This window comes from Euphorbia lathyris, chromosome 9 (genome assembly GCF_963576675.1).
Source record: "Euphorbia lathyris chromosome 9, ddEupLath1.1, whole genome shotgun sequence".
Classification (NCBI taxonomy): domain Eukaryota; kingdom Viridiplantae; phylum Streptophyta; class Magnoliopsida; order Malpighiales; family Euphorbiaceae; genus Euphorbia; species Euphorbia lathyris.
In genome coordinates, this window is record NC_088918.1 from 40019437 (window position 1) to 40032702 (window position 13266).

The 13266-nt window shown below is 35.5% G+C and overlaps 1 protein-coding gene across 1 annotated transcript; it reads left to right on the plus strand.

The window, feature by feature from the left end:
* Positions 1–4576: 4576 nt before the first annotated feature.
* On the plus strand, positions 4577–10127 carry LOC136206048 (cellulose synthase-like protein D3). The gene is made up of 4 exons (XM_065996959.1): positions 4577–4965; positions 5621–6519; positions 7259–8066; positions 8165–10127. Exons 2-4 carry the CDS (start codon positions 5654–5656, stop codon positions 9917–9919), a joined length of 3429 nt encoding a protein of 1142 aa, XP_065853031.1. The 5' UTR covers positions 4577–4965; positions 5621–5653; the 3' UTR covers positions 9920–10127.
* The last annotated feature ends 3139 nt before the right edge of the window (positions 10128–13266 follow it).

Sequence of the window (13266 nt, forward strand, 5' to 3'; positions counted from 1 at the left end):
TCAAACAAATACTTAAACCGATATATAGCGGTTATATCTCTTTATTTTCGTATATTTCATACTTTATATATATATACATATAAATAAAATTCATATTGATATTTATCTATATAAAGTCAAAAAAGAAAAGAAAAGAAATATAAAAGGGTAAATTCCAAAAACAACTCCTGTGGTTTGATGTTGTTCCAAAAAAACCCTTGTGGTTTGTTATTACAAAAAAAAGGACTGTGGTTTGCGCCTTTAACCAAAAAACGGAAAATGACTTAACGGTGTTAAAATGCTGACGTGGCACAGGGGTAAGGTTGGAAATTCGATTTTTTTTATTTTTATTTTTTCTTTTTCTTTTTCTTTTTCTTCCCTTCTCCCTTCTTCTTCCTTCTCTCCTCCTCCTTCTTCCTTCTCTTCTTCTTCTTCTTCTTCTCTTCTTTTTCTTTTTTTTTTAAATTTCTGAAATTTTATTTTTTTTATTTTTTCTTTTTCTTTTTCTTTTCCTTTTCCTTCTTCTTCTTCTTCTTCTTCTTCTCCTCCTCCTCCTCCTCCTCCTCCTCTTTCTTCTTCTTCTTCTTCTTCTTCTTCTTCTTCCTTCTTCTCCCCTCCTCCATTCTTCTTCTTCATCATCCCTCTTCTTCTTCCTTTATTTTTTTCTTTTTTTTTAAGTTTCGGAAATTTCCAGATTTTTGGAAATTTCCAGATTTCTTCAGAAATCTGGAAATTTCCAGAAATCTGGAAATTTTCCAGATTTCCAACGGAAATCTTTCCAGATTTCCAAATCTGGAAATTTTCCAGATTTCCGAAGAAATCTGGAATTTTCCCGAAATCTGGAAATTCCAGATTTCGGGAAAATTCCAAATTTCTTCGAGTAAGGGAATTTAAAAAAAAGAATAGAAAAAAAGAAGAAGAAGAAGAAGGAGGAAGAAGAAAAAGGAAGAAGAAAGAAGAAGAAGGAGGAGAGAAGGGAGTAGGAGGAGGAGAGAAGGAAGAAGAAGGGAAAGGAAAAGAAGAAAAAGAAAAAATAAAAAAAATAAAATTTCAGAAATTTAAAAAAAAAGAAGAAGAAGAGAAGAAGAAGAAGAAGAAGAAGAAGAAGAAGAAGAAGAAGAAGAAGAAGAGAAATTTTAACACCGTTAAGTCATTTTCCGTTTTTTGGTTAACGGCGCAAACCACAGTCCTTTTTTTTGTAATAACAAACCACAAGGGTTTTTTTGGAACAACATCAAACCACATGGGTTGTTTTTGGAATTTACCCAATATAAAAATATATATATGGTATCATATATATAAATAAAAATAAAAGAGAGATTTCCGTTACAAAAATTCTGAATTGTCAAAAGACAAAATCTCTTTTGTGAATCAGTCAAATAATTACCCGTAAATTTACTTACCCAGAAAATTTATTTACAACCCGATTAAGACCTTTTGATCGTGTTTATAGTCGGTCGTGTTTGGTAAAGATTTGGATGACCATGCAAATTTTTAATAGTTAGTGTTTTTATCGGATTGAACGAAAAATTCAATGCCCTAAACACTTGAGCGTAAGAGTGACTTCCATGTAAAGTGTTTAAATTGTTTCAATTTTATTCAACACAATGAAAAATGTCCATTTGAAAAATAAGAGTGTAAAAACAAATCATTTTATCTAAAGAAATAATGTGAGATTTGAATATAGAATTTTTGTTCATTTTCGATTAAAATAATTTATGTCTTTACGTTAACTTATTCGATGATATAAATTTTATTTTCAGCTTTTATTTGCTTGAGGACAAGCAAAGCTTAAGTTTGGGGGTGTTGTTATCATCGTAATTTATAGCATTTTTAGTATTACTAGTTATTTAGTACAATTTTAATAAAAAAAAATTTGTATATTTTCTTCATTTTATGTATCTAAGTCACTTTGTGTGTTTTCCAGGCACTTTCGCAAGGTTTTCGGCATAAATAACCAAAGTCGGGGCTTAAGGCGAGAACTCGAGAGTAAAACGGAGTGAAAAAATGCGTTTTTAGTGATTTCTCGTATGCATCTTGTCAAGATGGGCAGCATCTTGTCGAGATGGAGCTGGCAGAAATAACGTCTCTTTGTTCACATTGATGGCAGATTTGATATATTTTTGTATTTTCGTCGTATCTCCCTCGTACGGACTCGGATTGAGGCGATTCAAAATGCGTTGGAAAGCTAAGAGAAATATGTACAAATGACCAATATTAATCATCTCCAAATTCTAAGTTTAATAGGCCCAAAAAATTATCCCAAGTTGATGAACATATTGAAGCCTATGATTCCTTTTCCACCTTTACTCATTTCAACTCCTAAATTGTCAAAGTCTTCCACCACCCTATTTAAAGCTGAGTATGGAAGATTAAAGAGTTATGGGACATAAGGAGATTTGGTCTTTGGAAGCATTTGTGCCATTTTACTATAAAAGGAGACCTTGAGAACCATTTGAGGACACACCAAGCTTAGGCGTAATTCCTTCCTCTATAATGTTATTTTGCTAATTTTTCTCTTCAAAGATCAGTTGTATTTGTTGTTATGATTGTTGCTATTGTGCTTAAGTTGTTGTTTGTGCAAAAGTTCATCCAATAAAAGTAAGTTTTAAGTTACCGAAAAAGTTCGTTCGGCAATCGTCATTACAGTTTCTTTTAAACTTCAATCTCTTTTATTACTATGAACTCCATTATCTATCTTCCTAAGGTGTGTTTTAATCTAATCATAGGCTAAAACCCCCTTAACTAAGACTAAAAGCGGATCTTAACCTTAATTATGTGGTATTACGTTTAACCTATTTAAGCTATGTATATCCTTTTTTAGAACTAACTAATGACCATTTAGTGTGGCTTATTGGTTTTCCAAGGTTTTTCATGAATCTTATTTACAAATCTTAGATTTATTACTTGAGTCGGACCAAGGGAAAGTAATAAATAGAAGGTTTGGAACTAAGAAAACTTAATGCTTCTTTGGATTAATTACTTGAGTCGGACCAAGGGAAAGTAATTAATTGAAAGTTTAGAACTAATTACTCGAGCGGTTTTTCTTGAATCCTAAGTAATCACTTTAGCAAGACCAATGTAAAGTAGGTTAAAAAGGTTTAGATTAATAAAACTTAATGATTCTCTAGATTAATTACTTGAGTCGGACCAAGGGAAAGTAATTAATCGAGAGTTTAGAGCCAATCTCGAGAATCTATTAGTTAATAAGAAAAACCGCCATCTTAAAAAGGATAAAACAACTTAAAAGGGGTTAAGTGTTATTACCAAGCAATGAGGTTAAGTAAAGTTAGAAGCCTTAGTTTCTTCAATATAAGTAATCTCTTAATTGATTTGTCTAATTTTCATTTCACTTGCTTATTAAGTTTTAACTTGGTGACCCATCAAACTCTACCTTTCGATTGTTTAAATAATAGTTAGTGAGCAAAAAGATTAGTACTATAATCAGCATCCTCATGGGAACGATACTTTACTTTCACTTTATTACTTGATACACGACTAAAGTATACTTGCCTTCACATGCACGTATACGTAAACCGTGCATCAGTGATTGGACATTTTAGTGTGTTTATCCAGAAAATGATTGGTCAATGACTGTTTGACCACTTTTACACAAATAATTGGGACCCATTATGCACTTATTAATCTAAAAAGACTATAATGCCCTTAAATGAATTAAAAAAAAATTATTCTATTTATCTACTCTCTCTCTCTCTCTCTCTCTCTCTCTCTCTCTCTCTCTCCTCAATCTATTTCTCTATCTTTCTCATCCATGGCTACCATACAAAAACGATTTTATATCATTTCCAGACCTAGACCGTACAAGCCTTACGGGAACTGAAATCATAACGGAATTCGAAGAAATTGAAATATCTTGAACCGATCCTCGGCTACTGATTTCATCATCAGTGGTCGCCGGAGGAGCGTTTCCGTCAACTCTCGTTGGAAACAGAAACAGTACAGGATACCTATCGACTAGTAACTCTAACCAATTTTTTTCAGAAGATAATCCCATGCCTTCTAGAAATTTTTTACACCGTTCATTAATAGATCTTATAGTTGCCATTCAAATGTCGTATTCTGGCTTCATCGCAACAACTATTGAAGCGACGATATGGACCGAACTATGCCCAATAGATTGCATAAGGACATACATTGTGGAGTCGGTGCATATTTGATTTACTTGCTCTTTATTGTTTGATGTTGATGTTGTAAAAATATGGATTTCTTGTTGTTGGAAAATCTACTTTTTACGTATAAAAGGTAAATAGTACCAAATATGAAAACTCTCATTTTTAATATGAAAAGTCAAATTAGGAGAAAAAAATGGAGTAAATAAATACCGCTTGTAAATATTAAAGAAATGGAGATTTACGAACATTAAATGAATAATGAAAAAGTAGATGTCTTCGTAATTTATTTGTGATTGTTTTTCCTTAAAAAAAACAAAATTCATTTGAAATATGTAGAAAGGGGAAATTACCATTACTACCCTGAGAATCGATTGTAATAATTTGGGAAAAAGTCAAAAGTACCCCCAAAGGTTTCCTAATGATTCAATCGACCTCCGAAAGTGGTTTCCTTTTCTGCTCTAAAATAGACTTAAGACAACGTTTCTTCAACTTCTTCTCCGTCTTTGTCCATCTCTTACACTCTTGTTGTACATTGCCGGCCCGGCGATCCATTTCTTTTTTCCTTAAAAAAGTCCTGTGCAGCAAAGCAAAGCTAAGCTTCTCTATAAAATACTTATTTAGTCTTCATCATGGCTTCTTAGTGGCTTCTAGTTTTGCTCACGACTCAGTCTTTCAACTAACATAATATTTAATGTGAGAGAGATTGTGGACACTTGCTGACATTGAAGCTTTCTTTCTTCCAATTTTTGTTTTTTAAAAGTTTGGTTCAAGTTCTTGGCCTTTTAGAGAGAATCCATCAAAGGGATCTGTTCCTCTTTAAAGACCCATTCCGTTCGTATTTGTAAAAGAGAAGGTAAGTCTGTTCACGATCTGCTGTTTCTTGGTTTGAATTTTATGGATCCATCTTTTCTTGCTTAAAGGTAAATTGTTTTGCTCCAAAAGTGTTTTCAAAATGTGATTTGGGTTTCTTTTTCTTGAGAGTAGCTGGCAGCTACAGCTATGTTGCTGTGGGGTATGAGATTTGAGTTGAGCTTCATCGGGGTGTGATGTGATGTGATTTATTCATAGTTGTTTTAAAAGTGTTGATTCTGAACTGACTTCGTCGATTATGCTTTCTTCTTTCTTGTATACTGCTGATTTTTGTGAATTCTTAAATGACTTGGGATCTCAGTTTCTTGTATTTGCATAGTCTCTATAATTTTAAGTAAGTTAAATCTAATTATAATCAGCTGCTCTTTTGATGTGGAAATTTTGATTTCATCTTCCGTATTGTTATTTTCCTGGTAGGGTAGCCACGCAGGGACTCTAGATTATACGTTAGGACTAGGAGGAGCTATTATGTGGTCCATTGCTGTGTATAAACTTTTGATTTGACAGATTTTTGAATTTGGCTTCTGCTTTTGAGATTATGGATTCTAGATTATCTTTTTGGTATTTTAGTATTATTTAATTATACAGCTTGTGAAATATATGCTGATATTCTCTTGTACTGCATCTTGAAATTTCAGGATCTGCGGAGACTTCTCTTATAGTAGGAAAATATGTCCTCAAAATCATTTAAGCTTAGCCGATCGAATCTATCTGTGAGTTCAGATGCTGAAAATTCACAGAAGCCTCCGTTGCCTCCAACTGTGACATTTGGGCGGCGAACCTCCTCAGGTCGCTATATCAGCTACTCGAGGGATGATCTGGACAGTGAGCTTGGGAGCGGTGATTTCATGAACTACACAGTGCATATTCCACCTACCCCTGATAATCAACCAATGGATCCATCCATATCACAGAAGGTTGAAGAGCAATATGTTTCAAGTTCACTTTTTACAGGTGGATTTAATAGTGTCACACGCGCTCATCTAATGGACAAGGTGATTGATTCTGAAACAAACCATCCCCAAATGGCTGGTGCTAAGGGATCATCTTGTTCAATTCCTGGATGTGATGCAAAGGTCATGAGTGATGAACGCGGGGTTGATATTCTTCCTTGTGAATGTGATTTTAAAATATGTAGAGATTGTTATATTGATGCTGTGAAAACCGGGGGTGGAATATGTCCGGGTTGTAAGGAACCTTATAAGAACACCGAATTGGAAGAAGTAGCAGTTGACAATGCAAGGCCACTTCCACTTCCACCACCAGGAACAGTGTCCAAGATGGAGAGGAGGTTGTCATTGATGAAATCAACAAAGTCAGGGCTAATGAGGAGTCAAACTGGGGATTTTGATCATAATAGGTGGCTGTTCGAAACAAAGGGAACTTATGGTTATGGGAATGCTATATGGCCGAACGATGGTGGTTTTACCAATGGAACAGAACAAGAGGTTCATGAGCCCAAAGAGTTGATGAGCAAACCATGGAGGCCACTTACTCGGAAATTAAAGATACCAGCTGCAATTATCAGCCCTTACCGGTATAGTCTCCACATATATTATAGTTTTTCTCTTCTTTATTTCATAACAACATATAACTTATTCTTTTACTGAAATTATTGGTAATTATGAGTTTCACATAGAAAAACACTGATCTGTCAGCATGGATTTGCACCGGAGATTATTCAGTTTTTGCTTACTTTGTTAATGCTTGTACCTTTTACTATGGATTGCCTTTTGGTTTTGGTTGGTAATCCATAGTAAAAAGTACAAGCATTAACAAAGTTAGCAAAAAGAGAACAATTTCCAGTATCTAATGGTCAGCCTGAATTTTTCAAGTCACAGTGGAAAAATAAATTTCTGAATACTAGAAATATTTTTAAAAAATTATACTCAAATAAATAGTCACCTTCTACCACAGTTATTACGTGGTGTGCTCTATGACATCAACTTTATCAAGATTTAATGTTTCCTAAATTGTGGACAAGTTTCATACCACATTGTATATGCTTGATGCTTGGGAACTTAATATAGAACACCAGAATAATTTCATTTTCATGTGATTTAATTTCCTTTGACCTATTTGGTGATGGGAATGAAAAGTATGATGTCCATCCGACTGGTTTTGTCAAAACTACAAATATTACTTGAGCAACATTATACCCCAAATAGGCAAATATATTAAATATTCCCTTTAAAATTTCGGTTATTTACATATGTACTCTTTTGTATGCTATTTCTTTACTTACGCTGATAAACATCTTGTGATTTGTCTTGCAGGTTGCTCATACTTGTTCGGATTGTTGTCTTAGCATTGTTTTTAATGTGGAGGATCACTAATCCAAATGAGGATGCAGTTTGGCTATGGGGAATGTCTGTTGTTTGTGAGATCTGGTTTGCTTTTTCTTGGCTTCTTGACCAACTTCCAAAGCTTTGTCCTATTAATCGGGCCACAGATCTTAATGTCTTGAAGGAAAAATTTGAAACACCTAGCCCCAGCAACCCCACGGGCAAATCTGATCTCCCTGGCGTAGATATCTTTGTCTCTACTGCAGATCCAGAGAAAGAACCTCCTCTTGTCACTGCAAACACTATTCTATCCATTCTAGCTGCTGAATATCCAGTTGAAAAGCTTGCTTGTTATGTTTCTGATGATGGTGGTGCTCTTCTAACGTTTGAGGCGATGGCTGAAGCAGCAAGTTTCGCTAATATATGGGTTCCCTTCTGTCGTAAACATAATATCGAGCCCAGGAATCCTGAGTCTTACTTCAACTTGAAAAGGGACCCTTACAAGAATAAAGTGCTTCCAGATTTTGTCAAGGATCGTAGGAGGGTAAAGCGTGAATATGATGAGTTCAAGGTCAGAACCAATGGTTTGCCTGATTCTATCCGCCGTCGATCTGATGCCTACCATGCTCGTGAGGAAATTAAGGCCATGAAACTTCAAAGACAGAATAGGGATGATGAACCTGCAGAGACAGTGAAGATTCCAAAAGCTACATGGATGGCTGATGGTACCCATTGGCCTGGGACTTGGATGCAACCTACAACTGAGCATTCTAAGGGTGACCATGCTGGTATAATACAGGTATGGCTTTTCTATAAAGAGTTTTATTGTGGTGATAATGCGACTTCTAATCAATAATATGAGTAGATGGCTGATGAGAAGATTTTTGTGTAATCCAGGTGATGTTGAAGCCCCCTAGTGATGAACCATTGCTTGGTGATGATGATACAAAGATAGTGAACTTCACTGATGTTGATATTCGTCTCCCTTTGCTAGTTTATGTTTCTCGTGAGAAACGTCCAGGCTATGATCACAACAAAAAGGCTGGAGCCATGAATGCCCTTGTTAGAGCCTCAGCCATTATGTCTAATGGCCCATTTATTCTCAATCTCGATTGTGATCACTACATTTACAACTCGCAAGCATTGAGGGAAGGTATGTGCTTCATGATGGATCGAGGAGGTGACCGTCTCTGCTATGTCCAGTTCCCTCAGAGGTTTGAGGGTATTGACCCTTCTGATAGATATGCTAATCACAACACTGTTTTCTTTGATGTCAACATGCGTGCTCTTGATGGTATTATGGGTCCTGTCTATGTTGGAACTGGATGCCTCTTTAGACGAACTGCTCTTTATGGCTTTGACCCTCCTCGATCAAAGGAGCACCACCCAGGTTTCTGCAGCTGTTGTTTTGGCCGCCGCAAGAAGCATTCCTCAGTTGGAAACACCCCAGAAGAGAATAGGGCATTAAGAATGGGTGATTCTGATGATGAGGAGATGAATATTTCACTATTCCCTAAGATGTTTGGCAACTCATCATTCCTGGTTGATTCCATTCCAGTGGCAGAGTATCAGGGTCGTCCCCTTGCTGATCATCCAGCTGTGAAGAATGGGCGTCCACCTGGTGCTCTTACTATTCCTCGTGATCTTCTTGATGCATCAACAGTTGCAGAGGCAATCAGTGTCATCTCTTGCTGGTATGAAGACAAGACAGAATGGGGATCTCGAATTGGGTGGATTTATGGTTCTGTTACTGAAGATGTTGTGACGGGGTACCGAATGCACAACAGGGGATGGAAATCAGTTTACTGTGTAACTAAACGTGATGCCTTCCGTGGCACTGCTCCCATCAATCTGACAGATAGGCTTCATCAAGTCCTGAGGTGGGCTACTGGATCGGTGGAGATTTTCTTCTCCCGCAACAATGCTCTTCTAGCCAGCCCAAGAATGAAAATACTGCAGAGGATAGCATATCTAAACGTGGGTATCTACCCATTTACTTCCATTTTCCTGATAGTGTACTGCTTCCTACCTGCACTATCACTCTTCTCGGGGCAGTTTATTGTGCAGAGTTTGAACGTGACGTTCCTTGTTTACCTCCTTGTGATCTCAATTACCCTGTGTTTACTTGCATTGCTGGAGATAAAATGGTCGGGGATTGCATTAGAAGAGTGGTGGAGAAATGAACAATTTTGGTTGATAGGAGGGACAAGTGCCCACCTTGCTGCAGTGCTTCAGGGGCTGCTAAAAGTGATAGCGGGAATAGAAATCTCATTCACACTGACATCAAAATCAGGGGGTGATGATGTGGACGATGAGTTCGCAGACCTTTACGTAGTGAAATGGACATCATTGATGATACCGCCAATAGTGATAATGATGATAAACTTAATAGCAATAGCAGTTGGATTCAGCAGAACAATATACAGTGTGATACCGCAATGGAGTAAATTAATAGGAGGAGTATTTTTCAGTTTCTGGGTGTTAGCACATCTGTATCCATTCGCGAAAGGACTAATGGGAAGAAGGGGAAGGACACCAACCATAGTATTTGTGTGGTCAGGACTGATTGCAATCACAATTTCACTGCTTTGGGTGGCTATAAATCCTCCATCTAATACTGACCAAATTGGAGGTTCATTCCAGTTTCCTTGATTCATGTATGTTATGTTCAGATCAAATTCCTATTCCTTTTATTATTTTTTTCTTTGATGCTTTAATTTACATTGGAGAACTCCACATACAGATTAGCTATGTTCTGTGGAGATGATTGACTAGGACTGGCCTTGTTGTATTCTTTTGTAATTTAGAAACTTGAACATTGATTAAAAGAGACTTTGATGAACAATCATCTTTGTTAGAACTCTGTCCAGATGCTTTTGCATTACGATCTTGCATGATTTAAATACACAAAATAGGGTTTACTTCATTTATGGGTGATATTATGTGTCTAATTTCATTTCATTGTTGTTTCTATTGAACATCTATATTGGATGCCTTGGTCACTTTTCTTGGAGTGCAGATAGCATTGTTTGTTTCTTTTTCTGATGCTGTTGTTAAAGTTTTTGAAAGGTATCAACCCTGGCCAAGTGATGGAAATGCAAAGCAACCTTGTCAAGGTAGTACATATTTTAGTTTGCATGCGTTGCGTGCTGATTTATTTTCCCCGCAAATCACTATTTAACTGATAGAGTGATTCTATATACACACACATGCCTGCGTACATGAGGTCCCCAATTCTGCTTTTTCTTATCAACTTCTGAATTTTCTAATGTCAGACAGTAGAAAAAGGAAAAACTAGAAGACGAGTTCAGATATTTAGCTGCTTATTGAAATCTACTTATTTTGTTTTAATATCTTTCTGTACGTGGAAACAGTAGTGTTGCAATTTGCAGGGAATCCGGATTAGACAAATTGGAAGCTTGAGACAAAACTTAAAAAAAAAAAAAAAAACCTATTTTAGTATTTTATAAATTTAGGGCATTTTCGTTACAACTTTGGCTGTATAAGTACTTAATTCAAGCCTTGTCATCATGTTTGAGGTTCACTTCCCAATTAAAAAGAAAGATATTCAATATGTACATGATTAGAACTACAATTTTTCTATTTAATGAATAATTTCATGTGAATTTAAGATGGACCTTTTGTAAATCTTAACAAAATTGAGTTATAATAAACTTAAAATGACACAGCTTATTTTTGCCATATTATTTAAATGTGGAACTGAGAAAGAACCCTTCAAAGATAATTATTTTTGGAACATGTAAGATTTAGATAAATTAGTATGATATTATAGGAAGTATGAAGCTTTTTTTTAAGATGGAGAACTATTTTAGTTTAATAGATGAAGATGATGAGTTTGAATTATTTTAAGGTTGTTATTAGATTTTGGAGAAAATGAAGGAAGGATGTAGTTCCAAATGGAAATGGAAGGAGCAACTTCTATTTATTTTTTATTATATAACGTGTTCCATTTATCGGGCTTGGTTAGATCTTTTTTAGGTGAATTGTAGTTTTCTTTTCATATTTTAGAATAGTAAAACTTGAGCTCAATTTGAAATTAATATCGCCACTTAAATCAAACACAAGTGTATAAATAATGAAAGAAGCAAAAACAATATAAATAAAATAAATGCAAAGAGGAGATCACGTTGGTTCCATCATTAAAGCCTCCACTTTTCAATTGATGGGTGGGGATGTTCAACAATTGACTTTTTTCTTCAACTATTTTTTTAAGGGTTAAATTAGTGCCTAAAGTTACAATCAATTTAATTTACATCCAATTTTACTTAAATTTAAAATTGATGCTGACTACGATTTTGAGATTTATTTTGATTTTTAATTCATTAAATATTCAAATCAACGTTAGTTTATCTGCATTCACTTCCTGTGCATGTGGCACGCAATCACCATCAACCAACGCTAATTATGAAAGGGCTTTGGATCTTCGATAATCATCTGTTGGTCATCCACGAATCACAACTTCGGGAAGATTCGTTTGAAACATCTTTTCATCTTGCTAATTTATGGGTGCAACTGCACGACTTGACAATAGGCTTATTTTTTGAAATTGTGGATAAGCATTGGCAAATTACATCGGAGGCTTTGTTTTTTATGATTCAAAGAGCGTGTAGACACATGATCAGGCTTATATGCGTCTAACGGTGCAAGTGGACATACGATATCCATTAAAGAAGGAAAAGAAAATCAGAAAATCAGGAGAGGAATGGATGTTATGTACCTTTAAGTATGAGAAGGTTCCTTCGTTCTGCTTTATACTCGGACTCATTAGTTATATAGATCGGAACTGTGAACGGTATTATCAAATGCCCGTGGAGGAGTTAACTCGAGCCTGAGACATATCACTTCGGGCTCCACCTAGGAGAATGTCTAATTTGGGTGGGAAAAGGCGGCTAAAGGAAGAATTGGGGGAGAGGGGGGAGAGGGGGGGGGGGGGGGAACATCAGTGACAACAATCAGACGACCACTAGAGGAAGGTTGAAGGAAAATAGGCAAATGTTTGGCAGCGGAAATATAAATTTTTAACCTATTTCCTTTAAACCAAGATCCATTAATCGTTATTTCATATAAAGAGGGATAGAAGGAAATACCTTTTGATGAACTATCTACCATTGCAAGCGAAGTGCCCTCAACTCTTAATCCGAGTTCACGAGCACCAAACAAAACACAAATCAAAACGATATTAGAACTCAACCGAATAATAGCAATCAAGATAGATTGCCTCTAATTAATCAACACAAGATCAAGGAATAAAAGAAAGAGATGAAAACAATTGATTCGGAAGCAAGTGGTGAAAGACGATCCACTACGGTAGGGGGTCGAAATTCTCTCTCTCCGGGATAGTGTGGCTTGGCCGAAATTTACAATAAGAAGGGGTTAATATAGCCTCTTCTATCTAAACTCTAGTCAGATAGAATTATGTTACTGAATAAGAGTTGTATTCGGAATAATACTCTTATTATTATTATCTATAATTATATCTAAATATAAAGATAATAATAACTTATTAATAGGATAATAATTAGAAGCAATTTAATCTCAATAAATCTCCTAACTTATTTATCCTATAATTAATTTAATCCATAATTATAATCATAATCTAATTATAATTGTTTAAAATTAAATTAATTCCTTATGTGTCACAACACATAAAAATCGCCTCCCTCTATTACTGGGCCTTAGTGGACTCAATTGGGATTCCGTCAATTAATTAACATTTGTTTCTCTTTTGGGTTCCAAGTCTTATGTGTGACCCATTAGGTTCTTATTGCTTCTAGCCGTATACAACCATTAAATTAATTTCTCAAAATTACATTCAATCTTTGTATAACGGAATGAGTACACGAACTGTGATTGGCAGATCCGAAACATTCCCCCAGAGCTATAAGAAGACATGTTGATTCCGTCGGTGACCTTTCAGTATTAGTTACCGTATAATTCAATCCTTTATCAACTACATCCTTGAACAGAATCTTATGACT